The following is a 22,243-nucleotide window of genomic DNA, read 5'->3' on the forward strand; positions in this document are numbered from 1 at the left end:
GCTTTTAAATAGGTGACACAGTACTCTCTCAGACAGACGGCAGGGATTATAGTGGGAGGAAGAGCCTGAGTTTGACCTGAGATCTGAGGAATCCCACCACACCCAAAATCTCTCCATTTAACCCCCTACTTCAGTTTTTATTGTTTACGCACAACGGGTTTTGCTCAGTCAATTGCCTGATCAACACGTACAATGAGAAGAGATGCACCAATATTAATATGTTGGCCGATACGATAACCGATAATGTTTTATATTTGCAAGCCGATAACCGATATATTGGGCGATAAATCTAAATCCAGAGCCCGATTACAAAAACAAATGTCTCAGTAAATCACAAGTACACAATTATAATGTTCTCATAATTTTATGTAGCCGATTTGACGGACTTGCACTTTACTGTATTTTCCTTTTCCAGTGATTCCAATCATATTTCAAGTGATTTAAAACCATCATGTTGAACAGTGCGCATCTGAACATACCTGTCAACATTTCCCACCCATCTACTTCACCGGACCTTGAAGTATCCGGGGTTAAGTAACCTTAACCATTGAAATTAGCTGCAGGGCGGGATTTCTGCTTAACTGGTTTGCATCCTGTGGGATTTTTAAATTTTTTTATAGAAAGATTAAAAATACGGGAGAAATACGGGAAAATATTTAAACGGGATTATAGCTGGATATAGCAAGGTAAAATACGGGAGAATCCCGGGAAAACCGGGAGGGTTGACAGGCATGCATCTGAAGTGTCTCAGCTGAAGGAAATAATACATTATTTATCAGCTTTATTATATCAGCCAAATTTTCTCATCGGGCCGATAACGATAATATTAAAAATGAACATCGGCCGATACCGATATGGTGGCCGATATATAACTAAAAACATCAATGCTTTAGAACATGAACATGTTTTTGTTGAAACGTAGGAAAGGATTTCATGTCATACACAGGAAAAACGGTCACTTTCTGAGATCATCATTGCGAAACTGGCTTTTATTACTTGGAATATATTTCAAAAGGCTGCTATCAGGGTGGGAAGTGATATGAGACACAGAAAAACAGATGATTAACTATTAAAACAACATTCCCAAGAAACCATGTTTTAGTTTTAGTAAACTAATATGATTTCATATATTCATACTGTATTATGAACATGTAAATTGGGAGGATGCTGCATAGAAGGAATCTGATCGTATAGCTGGCCCATACTGGAGTGTTTGTGCAGAAAAGCTTGTAAAAACAAGTCTGCTTTTGTTGCTGACAGTGGAGAGACTGCATGCATGAGGTGTCTTTGCAGAAACATGTGGCATGTGGGAAGTGTATTCACTCATCTATAAACAGGTTTTTCAAGCTCAGGCAGGTTGACGGACACAATGGAGCCTCATTGTGAGAGGCAAGAGGCTGAAAACCTGTTGAAAAGGTGATTCAGGGTCTCATTAAAGCGTTTACACACCAATGGGAAAGTGCCAGTCAGCTGGAAAATAATGTAAAGCAATTCGTTTGCTATATATGACTAAATATAGAGACTGAAATATACTGTAAATTATAGAAAGCATTAGGGATGTACGATATATCGGCCACCATATCGGTATCGGCCGATATATGTTCATTTTTAATGTTATGGTTATCGGTCCAATAAGAAAATTTGGCCGATATATTAAAGCTGAAAAATAATTTCCTCCAGCTGAGACGCTTCAGATGCGCACCGTTCAACACGATGGGTTTCACTTGCTTGAAATATGACTGAAATTCACTTCAGAAAATGTAGCCGATATGACAGACGCAAGTCTGTCATATCGGCTACATAAAATGATCATGAGAACATCATTATGATTGTGTGTTTGGGACATGGATTTAATGGTGAGACTTTTATTTTTTTTAATCAGGCTCTCAAAAATTATATACAAATTTGCATTTAGATTTATCGACCAATATATAATTTATTGGCTTTCAAATATAAAGTATTATCGGTTGTTGGTATCAGCCAAACACTTTATCCCTAGAAAACAGGATTCGTTTTTTTTTTTTCAATTAAAACGCATTAATTTTTTAAAAACATTTTTATTAGACGAATGTAAAGGTAGCACCAAATCTTCGATGATTCTAAACTCTAAACAATATGAGGAAAAATAAGTCAAGTGACATGTTTTTGAGTTCTTTAAGGCCTGCTTCAGTAAAAACAAGCATTAAAAAAAAAAATCTTATCAACTTGCTTGCATGTGCTTCATAATATGAGGATGTTTTTTTTTTTTTTTTACTGTTAGATTTGTAATATTACCCTCATTACAGTTATATGGCACGGGTGTTATTATAGGCATATTTGTAATGTTAGTCTTGATAATAAAATCCAGACTGAGACAACACAAATGAATCACCACATATCTTCTATGAACTTTAGTACTGAAACGTACAGTAGGCGATGAGATAACTAAGATCTAATATTACATTAAAAAAAAAAAAATCTTGTCTGATTAATGACTTTCTTTAATAGATTCCAAAAAGAATCAATTCTTCAATTCAAAGGCGTTTGGAATCGAGAATCAACTCGAGAATCAATAAGTCGATTCAATATGCCAACTTGACTTCGATGCATCAGTGTTTTTGAGTGAATATTAGGGGAAATTATTAGATTTGAGTCAAAGGAAGAAGTATAAGACTAGACCAGACTCAGTGAGAGAGCAAGAGTCATACTGACATCTAGTGTCCAAATTATATACATTTCAGTTGCTTTAAAAACAATCAGCAGTGATTGTTGTTTTTGGCAGATTTAGCCGTTTATGCCTTCAGGTTCAGGGAGTTCACAGACTTACAGTATGCTAGAATGTCAATGTAAATATGAGAATAAATATGTGTATTTGATTTTAAATATTTGTACATTGATTTACATACATTTCCATCACAAACTAGCAAACCCTTGGATATCTAATCTGAGCCTTAGAGGTTTGCAAACCTTGATCAAGAGGATTAAATGACAAGATGTCAACAGTTGTGGGATATTTAACAGCTTAACAGACTTTCTTCTTGTTCAGGAGTGCATTGAACTCCCAATATTACTCTTGTTCTCCTTCTCTTTTCCTCGTCTGTCGAGTGGCAGGCGCTAGTACACTACAGATCAAAAGTTTGGGATCAGAGAGATTTGTTAATGTTTTGAGAATAGTCTCTTCTGCTCACCATGGCTGAATTAATTGGATCAAAAATACAGTAAAAACATTTAATATTGTGAAATATTATTACAGTGTAAAATAACTTTCTATTTATATATATTTTAAAATGTAATTTGTTCCTGTGATCAGAGCTTGGATTTTCAGCATCATTACTCCAGTCTTCAGTGTCACATGATTCTTAGGAAATCATTCTAATATAATGTTTGATGATCAAGAAACTTTTATTGTCAGGGTTTTAGATTTATGTTTGGCCACTAGAGGCCCCCATTGCGTCTCTTGTTGGTTTTCAGGCTCTGTCATTAAATGTCTTATTGTTGTCACCTGTGCCTTGTTCCCTGTTTGTGTCTCCTGAGTATTTTGCTCAGTGTTTCCAGTGCCATGACCAAGTCTAGGTCATTCTCTTGCTGTGGCTCTTTTGGAGTTATCTAAATCTAATTTGTGTACCTGGTAGGGCTGGGCAAATGAAGTCTCATGAAACACTGGGGCTTTCCCCTGAATGTTTCGAGAAAAGATATGAAGCATCAAGAGTGTTGAAAACAGCGCCATCTTGTGGCAGGTCAAATTTACAGCAGCAATGTGTATGAGCAGCTGAGTGCGCAGCGCCGTTGTTTTATCCTTTAAGCTCAAATAAAAGCCTGACAACGCTAAATGTTCAGTTTTTTGATAATATAATTCACATATTAAAGTGTGGCAATAAATTAAATGTAACAATTATATTAATACTAATTATAAAAATACCAACCATTTAGTTGATTGATGCAAGTAAATGTTGGTCTAATTATTTTATGGTTTCTATGCTGTTTATGTGTCAGAATATATGATCATGTAACATAGGCTATAGGCTTATTTATATATTAAAAAAAAATGTTAGTAAATGGACTTAAACTTCCAAAAACCTGTAGAGTAGTGGTCTGGGTTCAAACACTCCGACACGCAAAGTGAAGCATTCACGTGTTTCTCTGAAAACAATACCAGAGCCCGTCTACGGAGAGCCTGGCCACTCCCTATTAAGTCCTATTGTACCGAATGTTGGTTGTAGTTCCACCAGAGTTCCACTGGGGGCGATCGCCCATGAGTGCAAAATGAATGGGAGTCTATGGAGCTAGACGGCTAAATTCGTCTCTTTCACCCGATTGCCATTGAGAAATCTCAGATTTGATTGTAGGTTTTGCAAGTTCAACATGGGTTATAGGTCGAAAGTTGAATGAACGAGTACTCATGTCCTTTCGATTTCTTACAGGTTGAGTTGTTGTTGCCCATAACACGCTAGCATTCTGCTAATGAACGCTGATTGGTCAGTGAAGGACTGATTACGACCAGAGATACCGCTTGATGGCATCGTGGCATCCGAAGCGGGACCAGAAACAAACAAAACAAAAACTCTTCTAGCACGTGTGTCAGCTGTGTTGTGTGTTTACCTGTGTCAGCTGTGTTGTGTGTTTACCTGTGTCAGCTGTGTTGTGTGTTTACCTGTGTCAGCTGTGTGTTTACCTGTGTCAGCTGTGTTGTGTGTTTACCTGTGTCAGCTGTGTTGTGTGTTTACCTGTATCAGCTGTGTTGTGTGTTTACCTGTGTCAGCTGTGTTGTGTGTTTACCTGTGTCAGCTGTGTGTTTACCTGTGTCAGCTGTGTTGTGTGTTTACCTGTGTCAGCTGTGTTGTGTGTTTACCTGTGTCAGCTGTGTTGTGTGTTTACCTGTATCAGCTGTGTTGTGTGTTTACCTGTGTCAGCTGTGTGTTTACCTGTGTCAGCTGTGTTGTGTGTTTACCTGTGTCAGCTGTGTTGTGTGTTTACCTGTGTCAGCTGTGTGTTTACCTGTGTCAGCTGTGTTGTGTGTTTACCTGTGTCAGCTGTGTTGTGTGTTTACCTGTGTCAGCTGTGTGTTTACCTGTGTCAGCTGTGTTGTGTGTTTACCTGTGTCAGCTGTGTGTTTACCTGTGTCAGCTGTGTTGTGTGTTTACCTGTGTCAGCTGTGTTGTGTGTTTACCTGTGTCAGCTGTGTGTTTACCTGTGTCAGCTGTGTTGTGTGTTTACCTGTATCAGCTGTGTTGTGTGTTTACCTGTGTCAGCTGTGTGTTTACCTGTGTCAGCTGTGTTGTGTGTTTACCTGTGTCAGCTGTGTGTTTACCTGTGTCAGCTGTGTTGTGTGTTTACCTGTTTCAGCTGTGTTGTGTGTTTACCTGTGTCAGCTGTGTTGTGTGTTTACCTGTGTCAGCTGTGTGTTTACCTGTGTCAGCTGTGTTGTGTGTTTACCTGTGTCAGCTGTGTGTTTACCTGTGTCAGCTGTGTTGTGTGTTTACCTGTGTCAGCTGTGTTGTGTGTTTACCTGTATCAGCTGTGTTGTGTGTTTACCTGTGTCAGCTGTGTTGTGTGTTTACCTGTGTCAGCTGTGTGTTTACCTGTGTCAGCTGTGTTGTGTGTTTACCTGTGTCAGCTGTGTTGTGTGTTTGCCTGTGTCAGCTGTGTTGTGTGTTTACCTGTGTCAGCTGTGTTGTGTGTTTACCTGTGTCAGCTGTGTTGTGTGTTTACCTGTGTCAGCTGTGTTGTCGATGCCTCGAGAGAAAAGAAAGTGCAGAGCGCGAAAGCACCAAAGTGAGTGAAGGATTGCCATAAAGCAGTATCTCTGGTCGTACGATGTGTATGACGTCATTGGCATTTTAAAAGACTTTTTAAAGCAAATAAGTGACTCTAAAAAATCTAACACCCAGCAATGTGTAATTTCTTTGCATCTCCTGTCGAATACAACATTCAAATTACTAGACAAAACATTATATCCTGAGAAAAGTGGATTTTGAGGGGTATAGCGCCATAGGCCTCCATTCATTCTGCACTCGTCCTGTGAGCGCCCTCATGTGGAGCCAGAGTGGAACTGCACTCGTCCTGTGAGCGCCCTCATGTGGAGCCAGAGTGGAACTGCAGCCAGTTCAGAAGCCGTAAGTGTACTGAGAGTGGAAGCTCTCCCCTTATTAGACATTCTCTGACAATACTTGCTCCGGCACGGAGCTTCATGAGAAATTGCGCTGCATACTCGATAGGCGCTTTGAAGCTTCAGTGTCAAATGTAACATCACTAGTACCTGGTATGGTTCCTTTGTTTTGTTTTAATGACTTTTGCTCTTTGAAATTTTTGGATTTACTTTGTGGACTTTTTGGATTTACTTTTTGGAACGGTTGTCTTACTATTTGTGGACATTTTTTGAAGGTCATTTTTTTGAATATATACTAGGAAAGTTTGGATGTTCCTTTTCATCAAATAAAAGATTTGAAGATATTTCCCAGAACTGTCATCTGGTTTTCTGCATTTGGTTTCACCTTTTTGACTGTGTTCTAGTTTTCACACTAGTCCTAACCCTGTGTTTCTGACATTTATGATTATTATAAATTTATAAAAACAGCTGTGCTGCCTAATAGTTTTATGTAAACCATGATACACTTTATAAATTCAATTTTTAAATAGAATTTAACAGTTATTTTAAATTGCAATAATATATTTCACAATATTACAGTTTTACTGTATTTGATCAAATAAATGCAGCCTTGGTGAGCAGAAGAGACTGCTTTCAAAAACATTTAAAAGGTCCTAAACCTTTGAACATAGTTTACATTTGATCCAGCCTTCTTACTGATGACATTACATTAATCTAAAGCATAAAATCCAGTAACACTTTACAATAAGGTTTCATAAGTTACCTACTTTAGTCAACATGAACTGCACTTCTACAGCATTCATTAATCTTACTTCATGGTAATTTCAACATTTGCTAATACATCATTAAAATCAAAAGTTGCATTTGTTAACATTAGTTACTGTGAACTAACATGAACAAACAACGAATGACACATGTCAACATTAACACAGATTGATAAATACTGTTTCAAATGTATTGCTCAGTGGTAGTTCATGTTAGTAAATGTTAATGTTAATGAATGAGAACTTATTGTAAAGTGCTATACCTAAAAAAAATCTCATTGCTGTGTGTGTAATTCTTATTTCTACCACCAGAGGCCACAGGAACTCAGTGGTGAAGCATCTCTCTCTCTAAACAACAGAACAACGGCTTATGATCCCATACTCAATAACTGAGGCTGAGAAGCTGAGTAACACCACTGATGATGGTTTGGTAACATTACAGAGCAAGTAAAATTGCAATCTGGTCCAAATTTAATTTCAAAATCCAGTTTAAGAAATTCCCATTGTGTTAAAGTAACCCTTATCTGAAGTCTTACAGGGTTAAAACAGTTTGTTCCCCCTGTTTCCGCATGTTTCTCCATGCTGACTCTGGAGAAGTGTTGACTTCCTCAGAGTCATCTGGTCTTGGAGAAAACCACATACATTTTTTAAAGATTGTGACCACAATTGCATCTGAACAATCTCTTTAGTGTTTAAATTCCTCTTTTCAACCATCTGGTTTCAACAGCAGTTCCTCAATCTATTTTAATATAGTCCTTCTTTGCAAAAAAAAAAAAAAAAAAAAAAAAACCCAAACAAAACAAAACTACGGCTGTATTTAAATTGCTAGTTATAATAATTCAATCCTAATTCATCTACTTTATTCACTTAAGATGTGGTCCAAAGCCTCAAACGCAGAGAGAAAAAAACTAGGGATGCACCGATATAAATATTTTGTCCGATTCTGATAATTCTGTATATTTGAAAGCCAATTCCTGCTATATATTGGCCTATAAATCTAAATAAAATTTGGTTACACTTTATTTTAAGGTGTCATTGTGACAAAGTAATTATACACTCACCTAAAGGATTATTAGGAACACCATACTAATACTGTGTTTGACCCCCTTTCGCCTTCAGAACTGCCTTAATTCTACGTGGCATTGATTCAACAAGGTGCTGAAAGCATTCTTTAGAAATGTTGGCCCATATTGATAGGATAGCATCTTGCAGTTGATGGAGATTTGTGGGATGCACATCCAGGGCACAAAGCTCCCGTTCCACCACATCCCAAAGATGCTCTATTGGGTTGAGATCTGGTGACTGTGGGGGCCATTTTAGTACAGTGAACTCATTGTCATGTTCAAGAAACCAATTTGAAATGATTCGAGCTTTGTGACATGGTGCATTATCCTGCTGGAAGTAGCCATCAGAGGATGGGTACATGGTGCTCATAAAGGGATGGACATGGTCAGAAACAATGCTCAGGTAGGCCGTGGCATTTAAACGATGCCCAATTGGCACTAAGGGGCCTAAAGTGTGCCAAGAAAACATCCCCCACCCCATTACACCACCACCAGCAGCCTGCACAGTGGTAACAAGGCATGATGGATCCATGTTCTCATTCTGTTTACGCCAAATTCTGACTCTACCATCTGAATGTCTCAACAGAAATCGAGACTCATCAGACCAGGCAACATTTTTCCAGTCTTCAACTGTCCAATTTTGGTGAGCTCGTGCAAATTGTAGCCTCTTTTTCCTATTTGTAGTGGAGATGAGTGGTACCCGGTGGGGTCTTCTGCTGTTGTTGCCCATCCGCCTCAAGGTTGTGCGTGTTGTGGCTTCACAAATGCTTTGCTGCATACCTCGGTTGTAACGAGTGGTTATTTCAGTCAAAGTTGCTCTTCTATCAGCTTGAATCAGTCGGCCCATTCTCCTCTGACCTCTAGCATCAACAAGGCATTTTCGCCCACAGGACTGCCGCATACTGGATGTTTTTCCCTTTTCACACCATTCTTTGTAAACCCTAGAAATGGTTGTGCGTGAAAATCCCAGTAACTGAGCAGATTGTGAAATACTCAGACCGGCCCATTTGGCACCAACAACCATGCCACACTCAAAATTGCTTAAATCACCTTTCTTTCCCATTCTGACATTCAGTTTGGAGTTCAGGAGATTGTCTTGACCAGGACCACACCCCTAAATGCATTGAAGCAACTGCCATGTGATTGGTTGATTAGATAATTGCATTAATGAGAAATTGAACAGGTGTTCCTAATAATCCTTTAGGTGAGTGTATATTTAAGTACTGAGTAATATTGAGAAACTACATGTACTTACTATAGGGTTAGGGTAGGATAAGGATTGGGATGCATGTAATTATGCATAATTTACTGTTATTACTATGGTAAGTACATGTAACATGTAACAAGGACACTGTAAAATAAAGTGTTACCAAAAATTTTATATAATTTTTGAGAGCCTGATTTCCAAAAAGAAATCTCACCATTAAATCCATGTCCCAAACACACAATTATGATGTTCTCATTATAATTTTATGTAGCCGATATGACAAACTTGCAGACGTTGAACTGTATTTTGCTTTTTTGAAGTGATTCCAATCATATTTCAAGCAATTCAGAACCATCATGTTGAACAGTGCGCATCTGAAGCGTCTCAGCTGGAGGAAATATTACATCATTTATCGTGTTTAAAGGGTTAGTTCACCCAAAAGTTCAGTCAGTAATTTCTCACCCTCATATTGTTCAACCCCGTAAGACTTTCGTTCATCTTCGGAACACAATTTAAGATATTTTTTTATGAAATCTGAGAGCTGTCTCACTCCTCCATAGGCTTCTATAGGCTTCTATGTAACTGAATATTGCCGGCCCAGAAAGTTAGTAAAGACAATGTTTAAAATAGTTTAAAATAGTAAAATAGATGTTTGTATATTTTGGGTATCCCATACTTTCAATTATTTGTTCATTAAGGGACCCGATATGTTTGAGACTGCAAGTCCCGAATGTGCGCTCACGGACACAAACTAGAGGATGCAATGCTCATGAAAATGCTTGTCTATAGCACACATTGTGTTTATTGTGCAATTTATACGCGAAAATGAGTTTTTACATGCATATGATACGCAGTTTTCGTGTGCATGTTACCACTTTATTGCGTGTAATACACACTACACCACTAATCCTACCCAAACGTATATACCCACACCACTACTAAACCTACCCATGCGTATCATGTGCATGTCAAAACTAATTTTCGCGTATAAATTGCACGATAAACACAGTGCGTGCTATAGACAGAGGTGGGTATACGAAGTACATTTACGTTATTTAGATTACTTTTTTGGAAAAATTGTAATTTTAAGAGTAGATTTGAATGTGGGTAGGCCTACTTTTACTTTAACTCGAGTACATTTCTAATGAAAATGTTTTACTTTTACTTCGTTACGTTGGGCGACGTTCCTCTCGTTACTTTATTTTAATGCAATGTTTTGTTAAATGCGTAGTTTATTCCAAGCGCGCTGTATCTTTTTTTCTGGGCTTGAGTGATGCTCAATTCACAAATAAATCACTCTTTTGAGTCGATTCTGTTCAAAGACTTCATCAAACAAGTTGGCAGATCTGTCTAAATCGGTTCGCGAATCAGTTTGAATGATCTGTTCAGTTCCTGCACGCACTGAATCGTCTGAAGTGATTTCAATTCACACTCGACTCGGAGTCGTAACATGAAGATTTAAGAACATCAAGAGCGTTAGATGAAGTGGCCGTGGACCTACAGTGCAGTCAAGTGAGAGCAAATCTTCAAATGCATCATATTTTTGCCAGCGATTAAGATCTTTATTAGTTGAACATCTTCGTAAGCTGTCTGTGAATGAATGATTCCACAGGACGATATATTCGATTTAATTTCACTCAGGTAATACATTCTATAACCAAACAGATTATTACGCCACGATAGCACTACTAGAAAGTTTACATTACCCGTTTTTTGAACATATACATTAATTTATACATTAAATAAGCTACCATTGTTCACAGTTTATGAACACCCGCCATCCGCGGTAGTTTGTGTGTAGCCTATTATTGCGCAGTGGCGTGAATTTTAATCGTATTTTAATCGCACTGAGACATTTAAAATGATACCTAACATAAAAATGAAAAAAACAATCGATTCAAAAGATAGGCCTACGTAATATGTGGTATATAGACCTTCTGTTAGAAATGAAGAATTCCAACACGAAAAGTGCCTTTAGCCTTCGTCTTTATTCGGGCATATGAATGAACAACTAACCAGCTGGGGAGACAATGCTCAAACTCACAAAACTCTATGTCGGGAATATATAGTGAACGACTAAGGGGAGTTCGACCATCCTAGTCAAGTCAAGTCAAGTCAAGTCATTTTCATTTATATAGCGCTTTTAACAATGTAGATTGTCTCAAAGCAGCTTTACAGAGATAAATGTATAATTTAACGTAAGATTGTTTTGGCTTTATAGCGGTTCTTTAATAAAGTTATTTTCCAGCTAAAGTTAGTTTTGATTGATTCGCTTCCGTCGCAACGATCATTTGTTTTTAAATTAGGGCCGCCAAGACGACACCATTCTCTCTACACAGACTTTAAACGCGAACCTGTGAGAAACGCTGATGGCGTTCACATGCGCATTAAGAACGGGTTCTATAGTTATGTGCGTTTGAATATATGTGTGCAGGTTTGGAATTCCCTACAAACCAAACCTAAACAAATTACTGGTGTTTCCTTATAGTTTTGATTCAGAATTTTATTTTATTTTATCAATTCGGGGTAGATACGCAAATTGAGTTTTCCCGACGACGCGTTATCTGTAGAGTGGGAAAGGGATCCTCCATAGGGAGAGACTAGTTGGCACTTCAGCACTGCGTTGACATCGGGTCCAGGCGAAGGTCCTTCATCAGATCTGGAAACGGCCTGGATCCGGCAGGCTGCGGGAAAACCTTGGGATAAACAAAGACACTAAAATTAGCGTAGATGCCATTCTTCTCATGATGTAACAAGTACATCAGGATTTATGGGAAGTGTTCCCGGTTCCAGCTGACCTAATCTATGCAGCCTAATATTGAATTATAGAAGTCTATAATGTATTATGTGAACGCTATGTCAAAGAGATGTGTCTTTAATCTAGATTTGAACTGACAGAGTGTGTCTGCTTCCCGGACAATGGTAGGAAGGCTGTTCCAAAGTTTTGGTGCTAAATAGGAAAAGGATCTACCGCCAGCAGTCGATTTTGATATTCTAGGTATTATCAACTGGCCGGAATTTTGAGATCGCAATAGACGTGAAGGAGTATAATGCGTTATGAGCTCGCTCAAGTACTGCGGAGCTAAACCATTTAGTGCTTTGTAAGTAATCAGCAATATTTTAAAATTGATGCGATGTTTAATAGGGAGCCAATGCAGTTTTGACAGAACCGGGCTAATATGGTCATACTTCCTGGTTCTGGTAAGAACTCGAGCTGCTGCGTTTTGAACCAGCTGTAGTTTGTTTATTAAGCGTGCAGGGCAACCACCCAGTAGAGCATTACAATAATCTAGCCTTGAGGTCATGAACGCATGGACTAATTGTTCCGCATTTGTCAATGAGAGCATATGACGTAATTTAGATATATTTTTAAGATGGAAAAATGCGGTTTTACAGATACTAGACACGTGACTTTCAAATGAAAGATTAGTATCAAAGAGCACACCCAGGTTCCTAACCGACGATGAAGACTTAACAGAGCAGCCATCAAGTGTTAGACAGTATTCTAGGTTATTACGTGAGGAAGTTTTTTGTCCAATAATTAGAATCTCTGTTTTTTCAGAATTTAGAAGTAGGAAATTACGAGTCATCCAATTTTTTATATCAGCTATGCATTCCGTTAATTTAGTGAATTGGTAAGTTTCGTTAGGTTTTGAAGAAATATACAGCTGAGTATCGTCGGCATAACAGTGGAAGCTAATTCCATGTTTCCTAATGATATCTCCTAATGGCAGCATGTACAGAGTGAACAGCAGCGGTCCTAGTACTGAGCCCTGTGGTACGCCATACTGAACTTGTGATTGATAAGACATCTCTTCATTTACTGCTACAAACTGATAACGGTCAGATAAGTATGATTTAAACCATGCTAGTGCAATTCCACTAATGCCAACATAGTTTTCTAGTCTATTTAAAAGAATGTTGTGGTCAATGGTGTCAAACGCAGCACTAAGATCGAGTAACACTAATAGAGAGACACAACCACGATCGGATGATAAGAGCAAATCATTTGTTACTCTAACGAGAGCAGTCTCAGTACTATGGTATGGTCTAAATCCTGAAAATCCTCGCAGATATCATTTCTTTCTAGAAAGGAACATAGTTGTGAAGATACTGCCTTTTCTAGTATCTTTGACAGAAAAGGTAGATTCGAGATCGGCCTGTAATTGACTAATTCTGAAGGATCAAGTTGCATTTTTTTTAACAAGCGGTTTAATCATAGCCAGCTTAAAGTTTTTTGGTACGTATCCTAGAGACAAAGAGGAATTAATGATATTAAGAAGAGGATCTATGACCTCTGGAAGCAATGATACCATACATAACATCATATATGTTGTATAACAAATCTATAAATGATACAGTATCCGGTATAGTTTCCTTCTGAGCCTTGCGGTCCGAAGGCTTCCACACAATGCATAGAATAGAATAGCATAGAGGGCTCTCTCTACAGCCAAACACTCGAGTCCACTTAATAGATAACAGATGTGCATTACATACTTACAAAGGAATCTTGAACCTACAGAACTGTTCTCTGGACATGGCTGAGAAGGAGAAAACTATGACTTCTAACACCTTCTAAGTGAAGTTTTAGTGACTTGAATCAGGGAAAGGGGGATGCAGAGATAAGGAAGGAGATGAGTTTGGGCAAGACAATGTCCTTTGCTCTTTCTTTGAGGTCTTCTCTCCAGGGTGCCTTTTATTGCGGAGTGTGTTTAATCTCAGCCTATGTCTCAGCAGGAAAATCAAGTCTTACACCTCATTGGTTCCAGTCAAGTTATATTAATTTTCTTGCCACACTGCATCACTCCGTATGCCACACCCTTAGGAAAACTCCCCTATAAAGTTAACAAACTCCCCATCTGCATGCGTGTTTGGGAACGCAAGCGATGAAATAGCTGCACAATCTTAAAAACCAACAAGAAAGGAATCCCTGAAGGACTTTTGAGAGACAATGAAAACTGTGCGATTGGCAGTTGTTGTTTTCCTTTGCAAGGTAGGATTTTATATACTGGAGTTATATAGGATTTATATATCAGGAGTGAGAGTGAGAAATAAAACGCTGAACATTTTTACATCCACAACCAAAAATGAATATCAAATGTTTAATAGAGAAAAAAAAAAAAAATCATCTGTGTTGCTGTTGCCTCTGTATAGTTTTTTATATGATCAGTAATTAGACAGAGTTTGGGAAAGTAAAATTTCAGTCACTCATATCATATGTTTTAGGGGTTTTAAGTGTTTTGTAAAAAAAAGTTTTACAATTGCAAACTGAGTGCAAACAGGGTGATATGCTTGTAGTTATTCACACTTGGTCTGTAAATTAGGTTCCACTAGGACAAGAGTACCCAGATGTGAAAAGAAACACAATTTTTAATTTAATGTTATTGATTTATTTTATGTTTCTTATTTGATTTTATCTGCAGCATGTAATCAAGTTTTTTTTTTAATTTTTTTTTTTTGATTGCAAATAATGCATTGGTAAAAAGTGAAGTGACACTGTCAAAACTTTTCACACAGTCAGCGAAACCTAAGTATTTGTGGACCAGCTTTTTCATTTAAAAAAAAAAAAATGCAACAGTTGCTAGGACACATTTCTCAATAGTTAGTTCACTTTTTCAACATCTTACCAATTGGCACAACAGCTAATGCCTCAGGGATGCTAATGGGAAGAATCATATCATCTCCATAACTATAATATGCCAACTACACATTCTCTGGGCCTAAGCCTGGAAATATCAAGTGTATATATTACATAAAGGGGTTTAATATGTTTCAAATTAGGTATTTTTATGTGGATTTGCGGAAGAGTCTTCATGGGAACTACCAAAATACGTCATAAATGTCTCAAATCAACTCATTCTTTCAAAACACTAGCAAAGGTAGTAAGGTCAATAAAGTGAAAAGGTGTTATTCATATTTTTAAGACATCTGTGCAGTGGTTTCAGAAAATTTGGAGACTTGAGATGAACCGATTGGCCAAGATTCCTGTTGGTAAAGCAGACTGTGGCTTTAAACAGAACAAAAATTAAAAATTATTTACTTTTTTAAAAAGCGGTGTCAGTATTGACTGATGCTTGCTAGCAATTGAAAAATGGGAAATATCAAGTGTATTACATAAAGGGATTCAATATGTTTCAAAATAGGTATTTGTATGTGGATTTGCGGAGGAGTCTTCATGTTCTCCAGGCTTTGAGTCGGAGTCGCTGGTTTTTAAAGTGCACAGAGATGACCTTCACCAAGGAAAAATACTAGGAAGAGGTAAGCTGTGTTCTCTTTAAATAAAACCTTAAAGCAACTGAACTTTTGGAGTTTTTGTTTATATATTTTTAGTATTTGGCAAATTAATGCCTTACCCAATGCAATCAGATATCTAACTAGTTCTTCTAATTAAACTGGTTTAACTGTGATCTGCAACATTCAATCACATTTTATACTGTACATCTACTAAATTTGCTTTCATCAGAGTCAACATTAAGGGTCTCACTCAAGTTTAAGTGTTGTATCTCACAAATAAGTGTTGATTAATGATGTATGCAATAAATGAATGTTCATAGATTCACTTGATGCTGCATCAGTAGCTGATGCAATAAAGGACTCCCTCCCGCTGAGTCATGCCTCAAAAGGACACGCGATCGCTCCACAGATCTTTCTTATTCAGGAAGTGAACTATCCGCCTGTGTTTTGTTCGAATTTCCAGCAACACTATGCTTTTTTTAAAGGTGTGCATCTCTGTGTCCAAGCAGAGATGCGCGTAAAGTGTTTGGCTCTATACTCAAGCACAGATCACTAACTCCACTGACTTTATCACCATGTCTGGCATGATGTAGTAGGGCAAATGTTATACTCAGAAACTGAGCAAAGAGCGCTCCCTTTATAAACAATGTAGCTGATATCACGTTCAATCAGCGAGTGCTGGATAGATTTAAAAAAAAATAATAATTAAGAATCAACTTGGTAACACTGATTCATTGACTAATCACAACGTTGACCTACTGGTTCTTTTGACAATACTATTTCAGATCATCGTCACACCTGGAGGGTGTTCCCATAGCATCTGCTACTGACAGCGTCTTGTTCCCCATGCTAGGTTTAAATACGTGACAAGATGTTTTAATGAGCCAATTTTATCTCTTTTTCTGACAGTCATTTTTAATGCATGCGATGGAAGAACAAGAACGCTCTTCCAGTCCTCTGACAGGCGGTTTGATGTGGACACGGATGGGACTGTAACGCTGAAGAGACAAGTGACTCTTCATGAAGGCCACAAGGTGTTTTCTGTGGACGCTTGGGACTCCAGTGGCAAGAAGCACACGGTATCTGTCAGAGTTGAGCCTGTCCATCATCATCATGAGGACCATCACATGGACACGGTCATGAACATCTCCTCTCCACAGGTACAAACAAGTTCCTTCCAGAAACTGCTGTCAGTACAGTACAAGCCTGTCCTCTATTGGACACTTCTGTTTTTATGTGTGGTTTATGAAGCTGTAAATGCACAATTCAATTTCTGCACGTTTAGGACTTATTATTGGAGGCCTGTGTTAAATGAAATTTCCAATCCCTGCTGATGAATATAATTTGTTACTGCTCTCTATGATCAGTCTCAAACACACAATGAGTCTGCTGATATGTTTCATTTATGCAATGCTAAAGCCTAAAACCTATGATTACCTAAACTTTTACACTCTTTTATATTACACTCCATGTGGCGAGGTATGTTGTTATGGGAAGAAGGAGGTGGGAACGGGTGAGCGTTTCACAAAACTTTAATAATTACAAAATAAATGGACAAAAAACGAAAGTAAAAGCCCCTCACGGACGACTGCCACCCACACATAAATAAAACATAATGTAAAATAGTCCAGGCCTGGTCCTCTCTCATCCTTCACTGTCGTCGCTCCTCCTTTTCTGCTTCCGAAGCTCTTTCGTGAGATACGCGCCATTCTCACGGCCCTCAGCCTCGTCCTGCTTGCCTACTCCATTTAATAAAAGGGAATAATGTACAGAGGTCTCGGATCGACCTAAACTGGTTTATTCAATAGGGATCCCAAAAAATACCCTCCCATATATTAATACAGTTTTTTCCCAGACAGATTTTTATAGTCAATAGCTGTAGTAAACATTTTGAGATGCAAAAATTATCCAGATATTTGATGGATTGTGTGCTGTATTTAATTGTAAACAAAAATATTTTGTTGCTCATTGTCTTTTACTTACTTTTTCAGATGGAATCTCCCGCTGATGATCTGGTTCTGATGTTTCCAAAGCCTTTGACGGGTCTGAAGAGAGCAAAGAGAGGTTGGGTTATTCCTCCATTCAATGTACCTGAGGAAGGCAGAGGTCCTTTCCCAGAGAAACTGGTCCAGGTTAGAGAAAGTCATGAAGGGAAAGTTCAAAATTAGATGAACGAGAAAGAGGTTTGTCTGTTATTGACTTTGTTCTCTTATTGCTTTCTGTATTCAGGTAAAGTCTGACTTGTCTAGGGAAGCTCAGATGGAATTCAGGATCACAGGTGAAGGAGCGGATCTGGAGCCTAAGGGGACTTTTACTATAGACAGATTATCAGGGAATCTGTTTGTGACTCGACCACTCGACAGAGAGAAAAAAGCTTCATACAGAGTAAGTTGATTTTAGGTCTCTAACTTTTAAAATCAGCAGATAGTTCTTGCTGTATTCCAGTGTTGGATTTTCTGCTCATTCTTAATCCTTTCAAAGCTGTCTTCAGTTAAACAGATAAAAAGACCCCGGAAAACAGTGTCATGTGTTTAACAGAGAGGATGGATTTTTTTTTAAATCTAGTAAAAATTAAGTCAGTTTACTTCAACTACACTTTCATATTGATGTGTTAAAGCTAACAGACATGTACTAAAAGATATCACTCTTAATTTATTTAATTGTGTTTTTTCAAACAACCTCAGATATTTGTCTCTTAACATGCCTGTATCTCTTCTCCTGTCTTTAGCTTATAGCTCATGCTACTGGAGTTAGTGTGAATATTGCAGAACCACCAATGGAAATTATTATAAATGTGCTGGACCAAAATGATAATAAGCCTGTTTTTACACAAAAACAATTCAATGGAAGTGTTCCTGAAGCTGCTGATATAGGTAGGTGTATGATGAAGTTTCTCAATGAAATGTTTTTTAGCAGTTTTTTCCCCAAATGCCTCTTCAGTTTCACCAAATCAGTCTTTCTTCTTCTCTCACTGAAGGTCATGAGTTTATGACAGTCACAGCCACTGATGCAGATGATCCAAAAACTCGCAATGGTATTGTCAGTTACTCAATCGTCAAGCAAGATCCAGAATTGCCAAAACCAAACCTGTTTACAATCAACTCTGTTACTGGAGGAATTCGTGTGAATGCTTTAGGCTTGGAGAGAGAGGTGAGAAATGATGAATGGATCTCGAATTGGTGAAGAATGATTTCATGTAAACAAACTCACCTGAACTTTTCTTTTCAGAAATGGCCCACATACACTTTGTTAATTACGGCTACTGACATGGATGGAAGAGGTTTTTCATCCACTGGCACAGCTGTTATTACTGTGACTGGAAGATCAGAGAAGATAATGTGAGAAATATTAGAAAATTTCATTATCCCATTTGAAAATTCTGACTACTTTCTTTAGAGATTTCCAGATCTTAAAGCGAACAATAAAAATCCTATAGATCTGCATTGATGAACTTGTCAAATACTAATTTGAGCTGTCTTTCACGTCTTGCGCTTGAAATGACAAATTCCCACAACGTTATGTCAAAAAATACTTGTCTCTGCGAGTGTCCATAGTCGGTTATGTCTTAGGTGAATGTAAAAAGTTAAGAAAGAAAATGCATGTGTGTCAGTATCAGTATATTGGATCCGTGCACTAATAATCCTGATAATGTTAATCAAACAAATGATCAACAAATGAAAAAAAGAATCACTCACTGCTCTTGACTAAATAAGTTTTGTAACTTTAATATGGATGAATCTATATTTAATTTATACAGAGAAGACTATGCAGTGTTATTTTAAATTCGATTTTTTACTCTTTACCTTACTACTGTTAGACCTATAAGAAAAACACAATTTATTTAATTTGTATCTTTGTTCTATTGCTTGCAATTTGACTGTTTACCTGTCTTTAATAATATTTTAAATTTATATTATTTAGTTTAGTAGTTTTAACTGTGGTATCAAAATTTGAATAGAGACTTTTCACTGGTATCTAATATTTTAGTGTCATAACTGCCTGTTTTGGCCTGTTCACAGCCAGTAAAAAAGTATTTATGGACGATCAATTCTCAAAAGTCATCGGCCATTGGCCACCCTGCCTATATTCCTTCTTTAACGCTGACCAAACAGAGAGCTGGATCTAAATGCAAAGAGTTTAATAACAAAATAAACATAATAGCAAATCTTCAACTCATTAGCACACGCTCATTAGCACACGCTCATTAAGCACAAGCTCATTAGCACACGCTTATTAAGCACAAGCTCATTAGCACACGCTCATTAAAGGGATGGTTCGGAGTAAAATCAACCTAGGGTCCTTTGCACCATGACCTTGAGCCAAACACCCCCCAGAAGGTCGAACATTATTAAAGTTAGAGCTTATTTAGAGATATCAGCCGGATGGTTTAGTGCAGGCGCTAATGGATCCTATGATGGATCTGGTAAATTAACCCACTAATAATGCCGGGGCATCGGCAAGTTTGTAAGTACATCAGGAGTTTATTTAAATAACACTTGCCTGACGGTTCATGCTACCGCTAACCCGGACACCGACGTCACTTCACTGAGTTGAGAAAAGCATGTAAAATCCTGGCAGAAAGCGATACATAAGGATGTTGTGTAACGACGAATTATGAATTTGACTCGAGGTCATGGTGCAAAGTCCAAAGTCCAATTTCACATAACACACGAACCACAAAGCCAGGGAATACGTAACACCTTCCAATGTCAAATCTTTTCTACCCAGAATTCAAATTACGGCATGCCTGTATATCCTTTGAACAGCAAATGATTTTAAACTACCAGATAAGACTTTGTTAAACTAACATTAAGATGTTCTTGCTGAACATTTCTAGTTTTAACCTGTATGTTTTGGTTCCTTCCAGGTATAAAGTTGGCAGTGATCCTGCCGGCTGGCTGAGTGTAGATCAAGACACTGTAATGATTAAAGTCAAGAGGCCTACGGATAGAGAATCTCCCTTTGTCAAAGATGGCAAATACACAGCTATCATTTTGACCGTGGATGATGGTAAGTGTTGTTTCTTTTTTAAGAGAATAATTATTGCTGTCATAGCCCTTTTTTAATGTCTGCTTGTGTGCAGGTAAACCTCCAGCAACTGGCACAGGAACCCTGGTCATTGACTTGGAGGATTTGGGTATTCAGTCTGTCTGCAAAAATTCATCTGTCGACCCTTTGCCCAGTCCTGATGTGAAGAAGTAAACAAGGCTAAATGTGTGAACATGGCATTACATCTTAATAGTTCATTAATCATTTAAATCTTTTTTTTCACATTAAAATGTTACATTGATTACATCAACGTCATCTTAACATTGCTGTAATCATTGTTATATAAATGAGATGGTTTATTGTAACGTTTTAAATTCACAAGTAATTGATTTGGCTATTTTAAAAACTTTTTAATTCTAATCTCACAAAAGATCATCATAAATGTACTGTTTTTCAAACATTTCAGAATCTGTTCTGTTGATTTATTACAAGATTCAAAATCATAACTTTTTCACTCTTTTAATGTTTAATCTTTATTTACTTTTCTTATAAAGTAATTGCCTTTCATAATGTTATGAACATTAAACTTTTTTATAAACTTTGCATCTGTTGTTGTTCATTTGAATACATTTGACTATCAATTAATCCAGTAGATCTCAATGTTTAATCAGTGATTTGTTTAATACTAAAAATATATTTTTTTATAGAGTATAAGCAATTTATTACAGATGATAACATCAATATTCAAGGTGTGTGTGTGTGTGTGTGTGTGTGAATTGTGAATTTATATTCATCCCCAGTTGGGAGAAACAATTACTTTTTTGGTATAATTTCTTAGACATCACTACCTTTGGCTCTCGGTACCCTAGATTCTCATCTTTGATGACTTTTTTTGAGTGTTTAGGATTTTTTTCTTTTACATTTATATTACATTTACATTAATTCATTTAGCAGACGCTTTTATCCAAAGTGACTTGTGACAAATGAGAACAATAGATGCAAAGTGACAAATGAGAACAATAGATGCAGTTAAACTAACAGTAAACCCAATTAAACATCTGCAAATGCAAGCAGAGGTTTAAAAGCACGGATAGCAAAACACCAAACAACAAAACCAAGAGCAACATATTTAAAATTCAAGTACATTTTTTAGCACTTTTCACAATACATGTTTCAAAGCAGCTTTACAGAAAATGCTTGTTTTAATGTTACAATTTTGGATATATTCTGTTATCAGCCAAATATGTTTCTTACAAGTACTACGGCTAAAGTATTGTATGGACCTGGAAATATAGAGATCGGTCCTCTTGAAACTGTAGTTAAAATACCCCTGATTTATATATTTATATGTGTGTTATTCTAATTTCTACCACCACAGGCCACAGGAACTCAGTGGTGAAGCATCTCTCTCTCTAAACAACAGAACAACTGCTTATGAGCCTATACTCAATAACTGAGGCTGAGAAACTGCGTCACACCACTGATGATGTGGACTAACTGTACGGTTTGGTAACCTTACAGAGCAAATAAAATTGAATCTTGCTAATCTGGTTAACGTTTAATTTCAAAATCCAGTTTAGGAAATTCCCATTATGTTAAAGTAACCATTTTGTTTTAACTGAGTTTTACATAAAATCAGTATTTCTCCATGAAAAAGTGTCGACTTCCTCTTTTCTTCCTTTTTAGCCTCAACCACTTCTACTTCCTATTCGCTCCCGTTTGTCAAGGCATGCACCTGGTCTTATCTAGAATTAAAACACTGAGAAAACCACATAAATCAGATTTTTTTTTTTTATTCTCTCCACCATTGTATCTGAGCGATCGTTTTTACTGTTAAAATTCCTCTTTTCAACGGTCTGGTTTCAACAGCAGTTCCTCAAGTTATTTTAATACAGCAAGT

General features: G+C 37.3%; 1 protein-coding gene across 2 annotated transcripts; it reads left to right on the forward strand.

The window, feature by feature from the left end:
• The first annotated feature begins 13,957 nt into the window (after positions 1–13,957).
• Positions 13,958–20,946, forward strand: LOC311288170 (cadherin-1-like). 2 transcript variants are annotated; one of them, XM_084405422.1, is made up of 10 exons: positions 13,958–14,113; positions 15,264–15,378; positions 16,264–16,514; positions 17,346–17,486; positions 17,584–17,739; positions 18,083–18,258; positions 18,309–18,504; positions 18,583–18,692; positions 20,222–20,364; positions 20,438–20,946. In XM_084405422.1, the coding sequence occupies exons 1-10, from the start codon at positions 14,072–14,074 to the stop codon at positions 20,554–20,556; spliced, it is 1,449 nt and encodes a 482-aa protein (XP_084261548.1). In that variant the 5' UTR covers positions 13,958–14,071; the 3' UTR covers positions 20,557–20,946. The 2 variants fall into 2 exon arrangements, with proteins under 2 accessions (XP_084261548.1, XP_084261549.1); XM_084405423.1 differs by having other exon boundaries at positions 18,083–18,227; positions 18,332–18,504.
• Positions 20,947–22,243: the final 1,297 nt, after the last annotated feature.

The sequence above is a fragment of the Rutilus rutilus genome (genome assembly GCF_951802725.1).
Source record: "Rutilus rutilus genome assembly, chromosome: 3".
Lineage (NCBI taxonomy): Eukaryota > Metazoa > Chordata > Actinopteri > Cypriniformes > Leuciscidae > Rutilus > Rutilus rutilus.